General features: G+C 42.9%; 1 protein-coding gene across 1 annotated transcript in view; it reads left to right on the plus strand.

Moving 5' to 3' along the window:
- Positions 1–20,778, plus strand: part of LOC117048438 (phosphatidylinositol 3-kinase regulatory subunit gamma) — a 247,007-nt gene that overhangs the window by 91,419 nt on the left and 134,810 nt on the right. The window contains exons 6-7 of the mRNA XM_033152246.1: positions 6,694–6,895; positions 7,770–7,855. Coding sequence (XP_033008137.1) covers positions 6,694–6,895; positions 7,770–7,855 — 288 coding nt within the window. The remainder of the gene's footprint in view (positions 1–6,693; positions 6,896–7,769; positions 7,856–20,778) is intronic.

The raw sequence follows: 20,778 nt of genomic DNA on the forward strand, positions 1-20,778 counted from the left end.
CCAGCTCATATACAAAAATAAAACAAAACCATCAATGGAATGGAATGGAAAAATTGTCAGGAAAGAGGCACTTATTGGCACATTTGGTGGAAGTACCCAGTGTTGGCAAAATTTTGAGACATAGTCATTGAATAGATAAGCATTCTTACCAAAAATAAAATTGAGAGGGATCCTTGTCTGGGCCTTCTTCTGATGACTGCAGGGGATATTCTGAAATCCTCTCAGAATGATTGATATTATTTATGCTGCTTGCTACGTGGGAAGATGTGACAAGTCTTACTATCGGTGTTAGGTATAAAAACCTCTCGTTATTGCAGTATCTGAAAAGCTGACACACCAGTTGACCATATTGCAAGGAACATCAAATCTGTTTATACTTATTGTATTATAATGTATTTCCTACACTTTTTTACCTCTTTCACTTTTTTCTTACTGGCCCCCCCTTTTGTCAGTCTATCTTCTTATAAATGAGATTCTTCTAATTAAATATAAATAACAAAATGGGGTTTTTTGCGGTGTGGCAAAATTTCATTTTTATATGAACAGAGCAGACCAAAGCAATCATATTCCTATTCAATATAACTTTATTTGGGGGGGAAATGTGATTTTTGGTTTTATTAAAGATTAGCCCTTATGTATACCTGCCATGCAGGTGGCACTGTGGGTTAAACCACAGAGCCTAGGGCTTACCGATCAGAAGGTCGGCGGTTCAAATCCCCGCGACGGGGTGAGCTCCTGTTGCTCGGTCCCTGCTCCTGCTAACCTAGCAGTTCGAAAGCACATCAAAGTGCAAGTAGATAAATAGGGACTGCTCCGGCGGGAAGGTAAACGGCATTTCCTTGCGCTGCTCTAGTTCGCCAGAAGCCGCTTAGTCATGCTGGCCACATGACCTGGAAGCTGTACGCCGGCTCCCTCGGCCAGTAAAGCGAGATGAGTGCCGCAACCCCAGAGTCGTCTGCGACTGGACCTAATGGTCAGGGATCCCTTTACCTTTACCTTTTATACCTGCCATGCAGCCACTATGTTAAGACTGTGGTTAACATGTTTCATGCTATTTATATGTTATTGTTTACTATAGCATTAATAATTTTAAAAATAAATTGCCAGATGGCCATGCCACTAGCAACATTTGTTGTAAAAGTCTTGAGAGCAAGTTTCAACTCTTCTGTGGACAGATTATTAACAAACCAGCACCACCAGGCTGAAGCATATTGATCTGACTCTAGTTCCCTACACAACCAGGGGTGCTGGCTAGAGATGAGAATTACAGATATTTCTAGTTCACATATTCGCACCTCAACCCATAATCCTCTTAGCGTGACAAAATCAGGTGAGACAAGAGGACCAATCTAATGTTGCTGTTTAATTTGAATCTCTGGATCAAATTTAACATGGCAGCTTTAGGCAGATCACTCTCTGGTTCTGTATATGTTCCCATTTGCTCAGCTTCCAGTATGCTCAGCTTCTACCACTGGTTTGGGAACCAGTGTACACATAACTATTCTGTTGCATCTTATGAAATACTGTGATTTTCCCCAAGCCAGCTTCCATCCAACCTAGCTGCATTTTAGGCCAGTAATGTGTATATAGCCTCCCTCAGCCTCTGCTTCCTGTGGGAGACCCAGACTCAAGTTGTGTGTTTTTATAACCTCTTAAATTTGTGCCCACAGTAGATTCTCTGTTTCAGATTTTTAAATTCCCCAAACCTCAATCATCTGCTACCTCCACGGTTTCTTTCAGCCTTCTAACCATTTGAGGAATGTCTCAATTTCTTATATAAAACCAGAATATCTGATTATCAGGAAGGTGTAGAACAGCAGAGTATTTGGCACATAGGGGTGTTCAGATCTTTAGCCATATTAATACAGTAGACAAACATAGATTAATTACAGCATCAGGAAATCAGATCATGGAAACATACATCATAAACATAACAGAAAATAAGTTGTTTCTAAAAAGTTCTCTGCCCAGTTGAGGGCAGCTACATAATTGCTTGAGTTGGAAGAGTCCATCCCCCAAAGCAAAGTTCCATGGCAAATGTGCATTATCCCAAGTAAAAAAATGAGGAACAGGAATGTTTTCCTTAAGCAAGCACCAGAAAGGAAGCTTAACCAATCTGAATTTGAAATCTGAGCCACACAGGCACAAAGGCATAAAGGATTTTAGCACAGAATATCCTTCAGGATTGAGCAAAAGGATCTTCTCGGTTCCCACCCCCCACTCATTGGACAGTAACCAAGCAATATCTTATAAGACTACATCAGAGTCCATCAGAGCAGTGGAAAGCATGAATGTTATTATGCATCTCTGCCAGGGCAAGATTCTCCTGCAGGGTAACAAGCTGGTTCACATTTGGGTTGGAAATTCCAGGAAGCATAGAACCTGATGCCAATCTGGGCAGCCTGTCGAGTAATTTGAGAAATTTCTCACAGGAGCTCAGGATGCTTAAAGATTTGTAGAGCAGCCTGCATCAAAATGGTGGGCACTGAGTTTCCATGCAAAGTGTTAGGCCATGCAAAGGTTATGGCAACACTTCACCTTCTGTGGTGCCACCAGCCTATGGACAGTGTGACATGATTTGACTTTCTTTACTAAGTCATGTTAAGTTTCTAGTGCCGTCTCCAGCTAGGGGTTGGCTAATTTGCTACTACTGAGTTGAGCTGTTGGAAGGAGTTCTCTTAAGTCAGTAAGTTTAGCTGAAGTGTTAAAGACTCCTATATAGAAGTCCAGGCCGGCTCTACATTCACTACTGGTGGCACCTTGAGTTATTGTTTGTCACACCAGAAGCTGAAGGGCAGTGACACATACTGGAGCAACTCCGTCCGTATCCACTAGAGGGAAGCATCGTGCACATCTTTTTGCTGGCTCAAAAGCATAACAAACCTGTACCTCGGCATACCATCACATGAACACTAAGAGTGATTTATGCTACAAAGAGAAAAAGTGTGCATAGAGAAGACAATGCAGCTTGGATTTATTACACATTGAATCGTTTTGTACAAAAGCTCTAGTACGGATATGCTGGTTCAAGGGAAGTTTGCATATCTGCCGTTTAATTTAAGATGAGAAAAGATGTGACATCCAAGATTGGCAGTGGCTACCATTTTATTAGCAAAGAGCTAAGCTGTGGGGGGAGGAAGGGGTCCTTTGTTTGGTCCTCAATATGGTTCCAAGCCTTCACCACCATCACATTACAGATATACCCTTCATCCTCCCCCATAGGCATTTAGGGAGCTATAATAACCCAGATTTTCTGAGGCTGGAGCCAGTGCACTCCCCAGCCCCTAACCACATTCGTCTTTGATTTGATTCTCTCTTTGTCTGCCTGCTCTTAATTGCAGCTCTGTTTCCTGTAGTTCTGCTGCCTCCCACCCTCTCCCAACAGTCTTGTTTGATGGGCCCTTGGGTCAGAAGTCTTTCCCCACTGCCTCATTAGCGATGCATAGCCCAGCCCATTTCACATCCCAGCAGCCTCGTTAACGAGCTGCAGCACCACACCATCAAATCCTGCTCGCTAATTATTATCATCAGCCGTTCATGTTGCAGATGTGGTAGAGCCAGTGGTTGCTGAGTAAACTTTCTCAAGATCAGCTCCTTTTTTCCTTTTTTTAAATGGAACAGGTGCCAGCAACCTAATGAGAGTAGCATACAGGCTACATTCAGAGGGCTGGAAGAAATTTGACAAATTTGTGCCAAGGCCCATCTGAAGAGACCCCATAGAAAGAAAGAGTTTCCTATCTCAAAAGTGGTGTCGTTCTCAATAAACATCCACATTAATATACAAGCTTTGGGCTGGAATCAGTGGGACTTATTTCTGTGTTTAATATTATGTTCTTGCACACACGGTATGCCAAGTCCACTGAGCAAATAGATATCTCACAAAAAGAAGAATTTTATGTCTCCAGGACCATTTCTCTTCTCTGATCACAATATCTGGTACGTTATTTCTCAATCTCAGAGTTGTGGTTTCAGGCCGCATGTTGAGGAGGGGAGGATTCCCACATTGCAGGGGGTTGGCTTAGATGACCCTCATGGCCCCTTCCATCTCTGTGATTCTATGAGAGGTTCACACACCTTGCAAGGCAGGATAGGATGAGGGCTACTACAACTTGTGACTTGTTCAAGATGACAGAGCTTGCCAAGGAAAAAGCTGATCTTCAACACTTTAAAGCAGGAGTGGCCAGCTGGCAGTGCAGGGACTAGATCCAGCTTGCTAAGCAACTGTATCTGGCCCCTAGCAGCCTCAGCAAATTTTAATCAAGCTTGTGATAAATATTTCGCCCATCATTTTGCTTGTAAGGAAAATGCATATGTTTACAATGTTGTGAGATACAGATGTTTCTCATTTCACTTTTACATCTCTTTGGGTTTTGTATATAATATTATTCTCATCGTGCCTGTGCATCTGGACTCCATAACTCCATCAAAGTTGGGTTTCCCCCCTGCTAGCTGGCATGTCTTTTATTATAGAACCACTAGCACTAGCAAAGGGTCGTGTTGTGCAGCAAGGTAGGATTCCCATTCCTGGGCCACTGGATGGGATGACAGCACCCCACCGCCAGGACACAGAAGGTGGCTATGCCTGCTTTAGACCAAGAACGACATTTGGGTCATTACCCAAATAGCCAGGTGTATGTGTGTGAGGGAGAAATAGTGTGTGCAAAAGAGAGCACAAGATGTAGTACTACATTATAGATTAATACCAAGAAGTAACAACTGCAAAAAGAACGGTTACAGTTCACAGAGGCCATTGCTCTCAAGAGCAAAACAGTTTTTAAAAGTCTGTGTTGGTCTCACCACCAAAGGAACACAAGCGAACAAAAGAGAACCTGCACAAGCAACGCTGACATCAGACCTTACACATATTAAGTAAAATAGAAACATCATCCCCCGATCCCATCCTCCCACCTCTTTCCCCCTTTTTCTTCCCAATGTCTCAACAAATGAAACTGATTTGTAAAAATGATACATGTAAAAAAGACGAGAGAGACATTGTACATACTTTTGTAAATCAAGAAATCTTTAATAAAAATACTTCCCCCCCCCCAAAAAAAAGTCTGTGTTGGTGGAATTTAAAGCCACTTTAGTTTATTCTATAGATCCAATTACCTGAGGCCATATGAGTAGATTCTGGTTGTCTGTCTGTCAATGTATCTATCTTTTACATATTTGCGTCCTAAAACCTTGCAAGGTTTGTTTAGAAGTTCCCAGGGAAGACCAAAGAAGTGCCATCTGTTCCACTCCAGGGACAAACTTGGATGTTTCCCCATATCGTCGTCTCTAGACTTTGTCGCGTCTGTGGGTCCCAGGAGAAGAGACTTCCGTCTGCTATTTTATTTGGCTGTTCCCATGATTACAACAGGGCAACTGGATGGAGGAGCCAACTGCTGCTCCAGCAAGATAGGAACTACTAAAAAGATATCTAGGAATCTTGTAAGGCCAAAACGAATTTAGATTAACTAGCTCATATGTGTGGAAATCCACCAAAGGCTGTATCACAAACTAATCAATGACTAAAAGAGTAGCAGGTATCTGCTCTTTGCAACAGCATCTACCAATAAAATACTGATTGGTAAGCAAAATACATCTATTGGTTGGCAGAATTTCTAGTCTGTAGGTTTGTGCAGGTAATCTTGAAAACATAGTGGTAGCTATATGTGCTAGAAACAGAAAGCCATAAAAAGCAAACAAAAAGAATGCAATCAGCTTTCAGTTTCTAAGGCCATTTCCTGATTTTGAGAGGTAGGACTTGGTTTGTTTTCTTGTTTGTTTTTCCTTCAGGGTTGATGTTTCCCAAAGGGAAATAGCACAGGAGTGCAAAATACGCACCAATTGTATATTAGCACCCACTACTAAGTACACCAACACAAGAAGTGTGTTCACTAGGGCAGCTTTTCAGATTATAATAGGAGTGAATAAGTCAGGATGTAGGTACTCCAATCACCCTTGACATATGAGATTTAATGGCATGATCTACCTCCCTACCCCCGGCTGACTTTTGCTGAGTCACTGTCGCACCTGCAACCTGAGTGCTCACGACTGCCACACGCCAGAAGGCAGAGGAGCTGCCTCACAACCTACTGGTTTTTAAATGTGTGTATATATTGTGTTGGATTGGCACTTTGCTTCCCACTACTTGAAGGGCTCCAACTGGCAGAATGGGAGAGGAGGCAAATTTTCATCAGTTCCCCCTTCCCCTGCAGCTGTCTATGCCCCCTGAAAATCTGCTCTGGTTGGCTGGGGAGCCATTCCAAAACATGATTGGGGGGTATTGGGGTCTGCAGGAGGAAGGGGAATTGCTTTTCTCACCGCTACCTTTCCACCGGCAGATGCGTCCTGAGTATATTTACACTCAAGCGATGCCAGCTGTAGCAAGATAGCACTTATCCCAATACGTATGTATGCAAATTAAACTGGAACTCTATAAAACTTTCCCATGGCAGATGTCAGCAATGAGCAAGGTGCCTCCCAAACCTGAAATAAACTAGCCAGATGCTGTTCAGCCAAGATGGACTTTGCATTCTAGAGGTTTCTCCAGGAAAATGCCAGTGGGGAGCTGTGGAAGCAAAACCTGCATGCAGTACGGAGACAGGAATGGAGAGTTGAGATTGTGAGTGAAGACAGAAGTTACCTGTCTTGAATTTTTACCTGTATATAAAAGCTATCTCCTTTTCTCCTGTCTTTCTTCTGCAGAAATTCAGAGCCCAGAGGAATGTGGTCAACAGATAAAATTGATCCTAGAATCTCCACGTCTCCCTCAATGGCACAGACTCCTCCTGCAACACCTGACCAGGCATTTCTGTAAACTGTGCCAGAATGGCAGCAAGAATCACTTCACACCTAGGATGCTTGGAGAGGCCTTTAGTGATGTGCTTTTTAAACCATCCCCATCAAGGTGAAACTGCTGGACCATGTACTATGCTTCACTATTTACCAGAATCATCTTCATCTGCTGCTCCTCATCCCTCGCATGACTAATCTGGAACTCAATTTTAAAACTGAGATGTTAAAAATAAGATTTGGTTCCTGCCCACTAGCAAAAAGGGTTCCAATTGCACCTGAATTTCAGAAATGCCCCAAGTTGAAGCCAATTATATTTCAGTTGGAGAAGTTTCCAAGACTTCAAACAAAGGGCTTTAGACAATGGCTTTCAGTGGACCATCATACATATAACTGCTGCCCTGAATATTTGACAGAAAGATGGCATATCAGTGAAGTAAATAAATACATATAAACAAAGACAAAGAAAGAAATGTAAATCATTAAGGAATCATAATGTAATGAAGGCAAGCCTAAAACTGCGGCAGCTATTCAAGTAACTTTTAAACCAGGCACTGAAGTTGGGAGCAGCACTCATAGACCATAAACCTTTGTTTCCCATGAAGCTCTTGCAATGCGGGTACCCAGGTTGCACAGATTCTTGGATTGGCATGTCCAAGGGATCATTCATTGGCAAGTCCATTGTAGTCACATGGTCCTGTTTCCATCCCGTGATCCCAGTGCCTGCTCAGTTTCACCTTTTCCCCAAGCACCCTGGTTCTTTTGGTTCTGCTCACTGTTACTGGCAGTGGCACTGGGGTACTCATCACTGGCAGGGCTGGGCAGGGAAACACCTCTATCTCATCCAAACTGCCTGCAGCATGGTGGATTATGGGTTTGGCTTTCTCTGCCTGGCCTCAGTGTCCAATTCCCTCTTCTATTGCAGGCAAACTGAGCAAGCAGAAGCCATGACTAACACTGTACTAAGTTCTTTGTCCTTGTTTTCCTAGCATGGAACTGAATCCAGAGCACCATGTGAAGATTATTGAGGCTCTTATCATCGCTGGTGGAGTCTCAGAGATCCAGGCAGCACCAGGTAGGAATTCATTGAATGTACTGGCTTACGAAACATTATGGAATGAGATTGGGCTGACTGTACTGTGTGGCTAATAATATGCTGAACCTGAAAACTGGTCTTCGCCACGAGGCTATCTGTGCGATGCATTTGATTCATTGTGCTCCTAAGGACTGGATTTGGGGCACATGAAACTGGCCCTGAGCCTTTATGGAGTGGCAGGAAAGAAAGTCTGGAGTGTGCCTTCCTTTTGATGTGAAGAGTTTCCTTGTGTTTCACTAGCTTCATGTATTGTGTTCAGCTGGGTTAGGTTGGAGTGCTTTTATTTCAGTTTGTACATATGGAATGTATGTGACCATAATTAGTGGCATTTGTGAGCAGACTTATTCTACAATTGTGAAAGAGAATGGTGAGGGAAGTGAGTGACTGTCCCTTAGCAGTATGATACTTTGCACCAACTGTTATCTGCTGTAGGTTCAGCACTTTGGTACTAAATTGGAAGCAAAGTAACTTCTCAGAGAACCTCCAGGAATAACAAGATACTTGTCCCTTCAAAGCTTCATGTGCTCGATGTGCTACAGCTTCAGTGCTGATGTCAGACTGATTTGCTTTTCTGTTGTAGGACGTACAGGGAACTAACACCTTATCCCATCTATGGGCATGTAATGCATAGTGCAGACATTCGTATAGTACTGCACCAAATCTTTGCTGTGAAAATATTCTCTGAAAAGTCCTGCTGGTCACTATCTTCAGGATTTTTCAAAACTTGTCTGCAGGTCTGATCAGCAGCATTTTCATTGCCATTAGTTTTCTGACCATGTTTTTCTTGTAGGATTACATGGCCAGGACAATGATGCCATGTATACAATCAGGTTTGTCTATGTGGCAATATCACAAGGTCAGTTCAGAGTAAAGGCAGTGCTTTATACCCTCACTCTGAACTAGCCCCAGGACAACGCCATCAGATTTGGCTGTGTAGCATCATAACATCATTTCATTGAACATAATTATTCCCATTTCTTTGGGATAATGTAGCCCGAAAGAACAATCACATTTAGCTAAGTGATGAAGTTGCAAAGTCAGATCAGTGTGAGGGCATAACACATTGCTGTTGTGTGGAATGTGTATTGACCCTTGTGTGGAGGCCCCTCCCAAAGAATTCTGAAATGGGTATGCATTTCACAGGGGGAGAAAAATGTTCACCTCTCTTCTCAACACACACATTCATTTCAGTTTAGCTCTAACAAAATGTACCCCAATTAAAAAAAACCATGTTTAGATACAGTGGGTGGGATCCACATAACAAACTTCTTCAGCAGAAGGCCTGCACAAAGGCTTCCAAATGTGCAATGAGGATTACCCCCTCTCCTTCCCCTGCTTGCACCTATGCCCTGACAGCTGGCTCTGCAGGGGTTGGGAGAACCCAAGCATGCAGTTGGGGGGAGGTGGGATTGTTCCATTTGGCAAGCTGATATGCTTGTGCAGGTAGAATGTTTGTAATAGCATGATGTTGAATTTCACCCAGTAAGCTGGAAGAAATTATGCTGGGTATATTCAGCTACGTTTTACTCATGTTGGACCCATTTAAATTAATAGACCTGACTTAGGACTTAATTTCAGTGGATCTACTCTGAGTAAATATCACCCTCTGAGATGAACTACCACATTGCAAACTGGCTGTGCCTATATATTGCGGTTCGAGGTGAACCAAAAGAGCCTTGGGGAGTTTCCCTCTTGTTTTTGTTAATGGGCAATAGTAGGGGAACCCACCATTTTCTATGTACTTCTGACAGCTGCATTAAAATTTTGTCTATTATTTGACTGAGTCTTTGATACTGGAAAGGAATTCAGAAAAAAATCCCCAAAGGTTCTTTTATTAAGCTTATAGGGGATTGTGCATTCCCTGTGGTATGTCAAACATGTAAATGCAGACAAGGTAGAGAATGGGCTAGACACATAGGTCTTGGAAGAAGCATAAATGAGCTCTGAGTGGGGCTCAGCTGGATTTGGGAGCTTTTCCAATCTTAGCTAGACAAACTCAAGAATGGCACAATTCCCTTGCTCCCAAGTTACCAGTCTCTGCACCCACAGCAGGAGCTGTGATTCTCCGGCGGATTGACTTCACCCCTAGAGGCACACTCCATTGTCTCTCGAGGTAGATGGATTTTTCTTCCTTAAAAAAGACTTTGCTTGAAGCATTCCCCAAGTTGTGCCCTATGGGCTGACTTAAGGACTGCAGTTGCCTAAAGTTTAGACATGAGTATTTCTGGGCTTTTGTATAACACAGTCTGCATTGCAATTTGTGTTCCAGACATGGAGGAAATAATATGTTTGATTTGTTAACTGTCTGATGAAAATCTCTCCCCCGTCAGTTTGGAAAACCAAAAAGGAAATGCATGGAAAATTATTGTTTCAACTATTAATGTAATGATCTGTAGCAGCACGAGAGTCTGTTGTGTCTCTACCAGCTGTTGTCAACAGTAGACCCCTATTGGGAGGAAGGGAGGAAGACTCTTTTTTCACACCAGAGTGACACCTGCCCTACAGCCTTCAGGTCAGAGGTTCACAGAAGTCCCCTGAGGCAGACCAGTTAAGACACTATTATGTACCTTTGCTAAAGCTCATCTCACAGACTTGCTTCTGATAACCACAGAGGAAGGAAACAGAGGAACCCTGGGGAATTCACCACCCAACTGTCAGTTCTATGGTCACTTTCATGGCCCTGGTACCTTCCGTCTTTCTGGCAAAAAGGTGTTCACCCTGCCTGGGGCAGGAATGGAAGATCCAAGTTTGTCTCGCCTCCTTGTCTTTGTCCATGGTCGTTAGTTTGATCGGCAGCACAGCTGGCAGCTGGGGACGGTTTAATTGCTCTTCAGGGAATCGCTGAGGTGATGTTACAGGAACGCCTTTGGTGAGGGTTGACTTTGGGAAGAGTCCAGCACACGGAAGGGAAGGGGAAGGGAAGTTGTGTTTGCTGTATTTTCCAATTCACTGTTTGCTCACATGAAGTTTATTGGCAGAAGCAATGGCTCCTGATCCTGTTTGCATTTATCATCTGACCAGCTAGGTTCAGCAAGGTTATGAAGAGGTAATTCTTGAGGCAGATGACGGGACTGAGGTCTTTCCTCATGACTACTCCATATCCTGAAGCCCTATTGATTCACTGTCTTGCTAGAGAAGACATTTATCAATAGAGTTATAACTTTCAGATGTACCAAATAAACTTGCTTAACCTATGAATTTCTGATGAGTGGTTTTTCCCCACATGCAGAGATTGTTTCCATTTGCTTAAAGATGGTAATTTAGCTAGACTAAACCATCTTGTTTGATGGTTTCTCAGTCCAGCAGGGATTAATTACCAGCACTGGTGACTTCTGTGTAGCTAAATAACAACAAACGTAACTACTGGTACCGGTAGTATTTAGTTGAGGCTATGGTGCCTATCAGAGGCATATCCTTCTTTGTTCTGCTTGTGTCTCAGTACTATTAACGTGTTGTAGCAGAAAAGAATCCAATCAATATTTTGTCATTTGGGGACTGAAGGAGCTTGCACTGTGGGCAGGCCGTCAGATCAACAGTAGGTGTAATATTTGCTGCTAGAAACTTTGTGAAGTGACGCCACAGGAGGCTGAAGTGTGGAACTAGGCTGCCTCCTGTAATGGCAGAATTCAAGAGGCACAACTAGGCCTAATGTAAAGCATGAGCTTGGCTACCACTATGGCATATTTGTTCCCTAGGTGAACTGAAGAGTTTGTCATTTCCTTTGTGTATTTAAAATGTGGCTTTTCCAGTAAAAGCAATCTGCAAAATATGCTCAGGAATGCTCTGCAAAATTCAGGGACATACGTTCATCCTAGATAGGGACCTTCTTGCCTTGCTTTCAATCCTGCCCTGCCAAGAGTAGCTAAAATTTATGAGCCATTCCATCTACTTCCAGATGTTTTTAGTAGATTCTCTGCGATGCCACTGAAGACTAACAGCACAATGCTACCCATCTCTACTCAAACAAGTCTCATGGAGTTGGGCTTACCCCCAGATAAGTGGATATAGGATTGTACTTTTGAGTAGAAATGGATAGGATTGCACTGTAAATTAAGTAGAAGTCAGCACGGACCAATGGTAAGTTATTAGCGTAAGCAAGACTTGAATCAGAGATGCTTGTCCAATTTAACCAATTGAGTTTAGACATTTGTTTGCATGAGGTTATACAAAAGTTGATTAACGCGATGTGCAAATTGACCTGGGGGGTTTATTTTTAGGTTCAGTCTTCACTTATTTAAGAGTTCCTTTCAGCTTTCCTGATACACTGACATGTTTCACTTTGGACATGTACATCTTGATTAGAATTGGCTTTTTATAGCTGTTAGACTCATCCTCTGTGACAAAGAAAAAAACTTTGGACGTTGACTCTCTATTGCTAAAGATACAGCTTATGCTTATATTAACAGTAAATGCATCCAGAAATGACCACAAGTATGTACTTTCAAAATCATCCAGGCCAAAACCCTGCTTCATGTTGCTGGCTCACATTGCTTTATATTTGGTTGTCTTTTCCTGCTATCACTCTTGTGTTAAGAGAACATTCAATATCTCTTTTAAAAGTTTGAAGCTAAGGAAGTAGCAGGTTGATTCATATTAATATCTGAAATTAAGTTTTGATCTACCTCTCTCGTTAGCTCCTCCTTGTCCATTTTCCTCAAGCCAACTTCTACTTCAGCTATTTCCCCTCAGTTTCCTGTTCCTGCATCAAGTAAGGAACAAGAAGAGTCTGAAAAGTCGTGTCTAGGTGAAGCTGTGGTCAAAATAAAATAAAGCAGTTCAGGATTAAGCACAGTCCAAAAGGCAGAATGGTTGAGTAGCAGTCCAGAGAGTAGGCAGTGCAGGAAAGTAGACAGCGTAGGTCAGTCAAGAGGTGGAGCAAGGCAGGTTAGCCAAAAGCCTGGTAGCTGAAAGGCATACATCATGGGTAGGCAAGCTAAGGCCTGGGGGCTGCATCAGGCCCAATCGCCTTCTAAATCCGACCTGCAGACGGTCCGGGAATCAGCGTGTTTTTACATGAGTAGAATGTGTCCTTTTATTTAAAATGCATCTCTGGGTTATTTGAGGGACAGTGGGCTGGCCCCCTGCTGAAAAAGATTGCTGACCCATGGCATACATTGTTTTAGTAGCTATGAGAACTCAGCTAAGAATTGATGTAGTTTCTGTCCAGAATCAGATGCAAGCATTTAATTCTGCTATTGAGCAGTGTTAGAAACTTAGATATGAAAGCTAGGAGCTAAATGGCACCTTAAACCTAGGTTATGGGTGCAACAATGGAATGTCTAGGCGCACTTTTTTTATAACAAGAATACGAAGCTGAAAATGAATGAATTGCAGCTAAAATATTATGTTCATTTTTCACATGGTCTAGTCCTCCCCCTGCAACCCCCCTAACATTCTTTTCTCTTCTCCAGTCTTCAGAGAGTAGCTGGAAGGGGGGAGGCAGAAAAAGGTCCTCCTTTCCTTCCACTCTGCAGTTTTAATCTGAAATCTTAGATGGAGGACTGCGCCCAGTGTTCAGAAACGGCTCGTACTAATGAAATTCCCTGTCGCAAAATGCGCCTAGAACAATGGGAGTTTCGAACACTGCTCTTGAAGAGCCCTTTACTCCCCAGGAGCCTCTTAGCTTGTGAGCTGCTCTGTTCCTATGGGATCAGGTACATGTTACTTTGCTGAGTGGCTGTCTGAACCTGGACTTTCTGGCATCTAAACTGTCTGGGGCTGGGAAGTCATTTGGTTCCCCTCTCTGTTTCAAAAGCAGACTTTGTTGCATGACACCTTTCCAGCCAACAGTCTTGCATGTCCCATCCAGAATTAACAAGCACTGATTATTTACCATCCCGTGAATGCAGGTTGGACATACGACACCCAAGCATGCCATGGCAATGCGGAAAGGTTTATCACAACTGTGCTAACCAAGTGCATCCGAAGTCTTTCCCATATTTTCATACTTCAGAACAAAACTGGATTTGTTGGTGCCAAGGAAAAAAGTGTGTTATGCATCCTTTTCCAGGGAACACTCCACCAGGTCCATCATTACATTTTAAAAATCAATTTCCTTCCCCTCCTTTTTTGTCCATAAATAGACACCTCAAAAGTGGCCCCTCATAACAAATTGCAGTAAAGAACCATCTACTGCCAAAGTGTGGTGAAAGAATATATCTTTGCTGATGCCAGTCCCAGTGCACATTTATGATAGGGCAAGTATAGCACTAAAAGTAAAGTACAGTTTGCTAATTGCCTTCAGAGGCCCAGAGATGTTCTCTCTCTCTCTCCCTCTCCCCTCTTAGTCATCCTATAGCCATGCAATATCCACATGTGTTTCTTCTGGTAAATCCTCATAAATCAACCTTCTCAGCCTCTGTCTCACATTTATTGCTCTACTCAGAGCTCTCACCAATCAATTAAGCAAAGTTGGTATGCATCTTTTCTCTCTGGTTCAGCCATGTGTTAGGAAATCATAGGTCCCCCTCTCTTCTTTTTTTAACTGCAGGTTGGTATATGATTAAGCTTCAAATCAGGTTGAGAGGCATTGCCATATTCTCTACTATAAACCTCTCAGATTAATAAATTTGCTTATAAGAGATGTTGGGGAAGCAAGGATAAAGGCCATGTAAAATGGAAGAACTGGAGGAGAAAGTCCATTTATTTCTTACGAAAGGTTATTTGCACAAAATGTAAACTGAAAGTGAGATAGGCATTTCTCTGGGTGAAATGACAGGGGCAAGTCAGTCAATTTGTATTCACTTTGATAAGATTCAGGACTTTTAGGAAGTTGTTATGCCAAGTCAAATCATTGCTCCATCTCAGTATTGTCTGAACTTACCCATCAGCAGTCTCCTAGGATTTGCCCGGAACCGATTGAACCTGGGAGCAGCTGCATGGAAAGCATGTACTCTTTCACTGAGCTGTGGTCCTTTTGAAGAATCCTGTGTCAATAATCTGCATTTATAAAATGCAGATATATTCTTTGTTCATCCAGGGCTTAGGCTACCTCCCTGCTGAGGAACACATCTTAAACTTGCTCCTGTGAATGGATGGGCCATGTAAATATGAAAACTTAACTCATCCCAATGTTTCAGGTTCTGAGTTTGGGAAATGTAGATTAACTCCCCATTTCTCAGCATGTATAAACACACACACACACACACACACACACACACACACACACACACACGTGTTTATACCCAGCAAGCCAAAAGAGGCATGGACTATCTAGGTTCATAGGGATGATGCTGGTATTGCTGCTGACTCACTGTGTGACCTTAGCTTGCCATTTTAACCTTCTGTATGTCTAAATTATTTCCATCACACCTTAGTGGTGTGAGGTTTCACTCCATAATTCTAAAGTTCTTTGGAGACCATGCTTGGCCGTAGAAGTGCTATATAAAGCTTCTGGTGTTAATATTAGTCTGAGAAGTAGATGCCCTGACCACTTTGCCATATCCTGTCCTATTCCCCACATACACCCTTGTCCCACATTCAGTCTTGCCTTGTAATTACACCTATATAAAATAGCTATAAATGCCTTGCAATAACAGAGACCTTTGTGCAAATAACCATATAAATAGGAGTCAGTAGTTGATACCAGGGGAAAAGAGAACATGACCTTGCTTTGACACAAGAGTAAAATAGTCTTCTTGCTTAGTTTTTGTATCCCCTTTCAGAAGGCAGGAAGAGAGGCATTGTTCTGTGTTCGTATTGCTGACGTGCCTACTGCTTCTGGCTGTGTGCATTCACATAAACAGATAAAGTCAGTAGTAGTGCAGCTCAACCTTGAATACAGTTTGTGGCCATGACCAAGTGGCTGTTCTTCAGCCTCAGAGCACTAGCTGTAAAATGGCGAGTCTAATGATCTGCCATTTGTCACAGGGCTGTATGTATGTGGGAAGGAAGAATGAGGTGAGGAGTGCAAAAACGGGAGAGGCCATAACTCAGTGGTAGAGGTCATGCCTTCTTCCTGTATGCTTCCTTTATGGCCCAGTCTTTACTAGACATATAAGGATCTGACAATTTTTGTTCTCTCAGCCTCTCTTTTTTCCAATCTTAAATTCAGTTCTCCACATTTAAGCAGCCATTTGCAAATTTTTAAACAAAGAAGGAAATCCTCATGAAACTTCTTTAGCAGTATAGTGTGAATTTTGACTAATGTACACATTAGCCATTTCTCCTAATATAACCCATTTTTGTATGTTATTTTCATGAATGTATTCGTCTTTATGCATACTTTAACCTAATGTACGCAGAACTGCCCCACATAATTCAGATAAGTGTGAGTTTCAAAGGATGGCTGTGTTTTGTTCTCGTATTTACTTTAAATCAGGGGTAGGCAACCTAAGGCCCGTGGGCCAGATCCAGCCCAATCGCCTTCTCAATCTGGCCCGCAGGCGGTCCAGAAATCAGCGTGTTTTTACATGAGTAGAATGTGTCCTTTTATTTAAAATGCATCTCTGGGTTATTTGTGGGGCCTGCCTGGTGTTTTTACATGAGTAGAATGTGTGCTTTTATTTAAAATGCATCTCTGGGTTATTTGTGGGGCATAGGAATTCATTCATTTCCCCCCCAAAATATAGTCCGGCCCACCACATGGTCTGAGGGACGGTGGACCGGCCCATGGCTGAAAAAGTTTGCTGACCCCTGCTTTAAATGCAAAATGAATCAAATTCCTTGACCATTCCTAGTCCTTAAGAGGGTTATTGCACATGTCATTTACCTGGGAGATAACAGCAGCCCGGTGCTAGAACATAGGTTTTGCTCACTGGAGATACCAGGGTCAGTGCTTGGCACCTGCATCTCAAAAGTGGCAGGTAATGGGACCCTGAAGTGCTGCTGCCAGCTGGAGTAGACCGTATTGGACTGGAGAAACAAATAGTCTGATTTGGTATAAGGCGTCTTCCTGAGTGTGCCAACACTATGTAAGTAACAAACAAGAATTTTCTGCCTATTCCCATCTCAAATCATTTATGGTCCATTTGTACAATCACACTGATGTGATGGCAATCCTGACCTGGCTGATCTGTGCCAGTTACTTTGCCAGAAGAACCTTTCAGAATGCAACCCACATCTATGGTGCCAGCACGCAATCCAGAAGCTATCATGACAGGTGGAGGGGCAGTGGGCACATCCTGGGGCAGCCACGTGACTGCTTCACCCCCCACGCTCTGCATGGAAATGCTCAGCTCCTGTTTTCAACATGCTGGGTATGGACATGTGGATTTGATGCTATGACCGAAAAAAGTGGGGTCACGTGCCAACATGCTGGATTGACTGCATGAAAGGGGGTGGCCCAACTCCTGCTTGCTCCATTTCCAGTGCTGGGGCAGGAGAAGAAGTGAGTCTGTGTGGAAGAATGGATAGAAATACCAGCTTATGTAAATGTGGATGACATCATCCCTTCTCCATTCTCCTGGTGCTATTTATAGCTACTTTAATTTACTCCCCTTTGCTTTATTATCTTTCCACAAGCTCTTTATCCCCGGCATTTAGCATCTCAATTGGCAAGCAGCAGCCAGCTGCATGATACAGCAGGATGCTTTTTCTCCTGATGCAGCACAGCCTGCCTGTGTGGTACAAACATGGAGGAAGATGAGGGAAAGGGGGAAGGAAAGCTTGCCTCCTCCTCTCTCTGTGTATTCCCTAGCAGGGAGTATGTTCTGTTGGGTCCTGGGATGGGGTGGAGTTTGAGAACCTGTCATAGTAATCAGGGGTTGGGCAGTTCCCCGGCCAAGGGAGCAACTGTTAGGCACAGCAGGAGCTGGAAGAAAATGAGCAGGTCTAGATTAACGGGTACTAGTCATGGCTGATTGATTTTGATACAATCCTATATAGCTGCCTCTTTGCCCTGTTTCTGAAAGCTTGTCTAAGGTTTGATCTAGTATAAGACCAAAGTAACACAGACAAAATAGATAAGACGATACATGTTGAGTGGTCTAGGGAAAACACACACATCATACCTACATTAATACAGCTTGATATCTAAGGCAGAGCAAATTAAATGTGTCCAAAGCCACCATTAGAACATGAAACTTTTCACAGTGTTTTTAGCTTCTTGATGTAGCTCAGTCAGTAGAGCATGAGGCTCTTAATCACAGGGTCATGGGTTTGAGCCCCACGTTAGATGAACTAGATAACTATGATCCCATTGGTTCCAGTTCTACAGTTCTATGATTCTATGTGCAACTATTTTACCCCACCACACTAAGTATTTTCTAAATTCTAATGCCTCCTTTTTATTCCAGTTCCTATACAAGAATGCCCTCCCTCCCAACTTTTTTCAGTCATCTTCTAAGACAGGCATAGGCGAACTCAGCCCTCCAGATGTTTTGGGACTACAGCTCCCATCATCCCTGACCATTGGTCCTGTTAGCTAGGGATGATGGGAGTTGTAGTCCCAAAACATCTGGAGGACCCAGTTTGCCTATGCCTGTTCTAAGATCTCTCCCCTCTCCTTGCACCCCAATTCCAAGGTTGCAAAGAAAAGTAAGATTTAAAAAAACAAAAAAACAAAACAGGCCAAATGGCAAGAAGGACCTGGTCAGAATGATTAAAAGACCTATAGTGGGGAGAGAAATACAACCAGAGATGGGAACTACTAACCAGTATGGAACTCTGATTTGGAGAGAGTAGGTTGTTTTGTATTTGCTCTGCAATGATGCGGTCTGGGGTGCAGGAGGATGCTCAGAAGAGGGAATGGTGACTACATAAATCCATATAGTGGATGCAGGTCTGCTTTCTCTGAGACCCAGGTACCCAAATCATCATCCTCTTGCAACTCCCTACTGCTTTCAGCCAGAAATACAGATAAAGTGATTTGTTAGAGCCATGAAGACCACAGTATGAATTGGTGGAACAGCTGCTGTGAAAAAGAGGCCGCCTGTAAATTTAAGAGGCTCTTTTATTTCTTTAGCCAGAATAGAAGTGGAGCAGCATTTATGTCCTAGGGAAAACTGGGTGTGTCAAAGGTGACCAGTCCTGGATGCCACTCCTTCCCCCGATGGCAGACATTTGTGAGAAACTAGTTGGCTGAATCGCACCCACAGCATTCATGCACCCATGCGCACACACGGCTGTTCCCAGAAGAGATCCTGTGAGGTCATGGGCACCAGCTTCCCGTTAGCTTCAAACATACAACAGCTGCTATAGCACATTAAAATTAATTCGGCAAAACCAGGAAAGAAAGGGGAGGGGGACCATGACTGATGTAGATTCCCGCTTTCTGAACAGGCAGCTTTCGGTCATTATGGATGACACATCCCTCATTATAGCAGGAAAACCCCATGTTTTCTTCACATTTAAGTGGCTTCCATTGACTTCTGTCTGCGGAAACCCAAATGAAATTCTCTTTGATACAAACAGAGCCCTTGTGTACACGCATATGTACTCATGAGGATGTTTCTCTCATTGAGATCATTGGAATATACCCACTGAATCCATATACACACCCATGTAAATTTGGGGGCACTCAGAGGTTGCTTTTAAAGGGGAAAAAAACATATCGGGAGCTCTGGTCACAGATCTCAACCTAGATTCTCCCTCAAAGTCTGCTCTACGTTTTATGATGGTGTCATAGGAGAACTGAGTGTGCATTCATTCTGGATTAGTTCCATATTTATTTTAGTGTATCATTTTATTCACCTGTATTTTTTATCCAGAAGCATCTGTGGCATATCCCACCTAGTTCTCGTCTTCTCTCTTTCTGTATTTGTACATGATCATGTGTGCTTATGTGATTCACACAAGGCAACTTGCCCCACTCAGCGCAGGGGACTGATATAAGGAATTCTGGATCTAGGTTTATGATTGGTTGCTGTAATGAGTTCCATTCTGAAACGAGTGTGATACTGTTAATGCCTCCAGGGTGTCTTATCAAAACTTTAGCAAGTTGATACTGGTTGGGAATTCATGCTGTGTATGATTTATTTTGTCATTGGCCAGCCTCTCGCAGATGCTAAATTCTCCATTTATTTCAGCCTACAAGGCCTGGATTCAAGGGTTTCCCTGCTATGTCCATTTCATCTCTACATCCCAACGTGTAGCAATAGCTCAACCATCTCTTCTTCCAGATTCCCAGACTCAGGGGAGGAAACAACCAAGTTCTACAATAAGTGAGAGAACGTGGTCCCCCCCCCCCTTTTTTTGGATCACAATGCAGCGCATTGCTGCCCATTTCCTGTCAGAGACAAATAGCTTCCCTTCCCTTGATAAGCCATGCAGACAACAGTATACATATTCTCAATATTCTGCCAGACTTCCCTACTTTTTCCTCCCTCTACTCTCAGATGACCCTTCTGGTTACAGCGTGTTACACTCCTCTTTCTTTAAAAATATTTATGAGTCTCATTTGAGAGTAAACTCTTTCAGGGTGGCTTACAATAAAACACAGAAATAATGGTTAAAATGTTGATAAATAAAATATTGGGAGGATACTAGCAACAGATAAAACAAGCAGCCCACCCACAATCACAACAATAGAATCAAAGCCAAGAGCAAAAGCATAATAATAATTGTAATAATAGTAATGATAAAAATCTTCAAAGTAAAGCTGCCGGGGTGTGTGTGTAAAGTCTTAGGATCTTTCGAAAAGGCTTGATGTGTTGTGTCTGGTGGAGCCCAGTAGGCAATTAATTCCAAAGCCATGGAGAATTCCTTCTGACTTACAGACTTCTGGGGTCCATAATGTGACTGTACGGTTCTTGCCTCCAGCCACAACGCCCAGCACTGACACTCACGAGTGTAGGGGCTTCTGCATTTAGTTTTCAGTGTCTCTGATATAATTCGTTGTTTATCAAGGATGTAGTCCTAGGCATCCTCTGACTTGGTCTTTTAAAAATAAAATAAAATTGAAGGGCATTCATCAGCCTGAAAACTCACAGCAAATGTGCCCAGAAGCCCTGATCAATTGTGTT

This window comes from Lacerta agilis, chromosome 6 (assembly GCF_009819535.1).
Source record: "Lacerta agilis isolate rLacAgi1 chromosome 6, rLacAgi1.pri, whole genome shotgun sequence".
Classification (NCBI taxonomy): Eukaryota; Metazoa; Chordata; class Lepidosauria; order Squamata; family Lacertidae; genus Lacerta; species Lacerta agilis.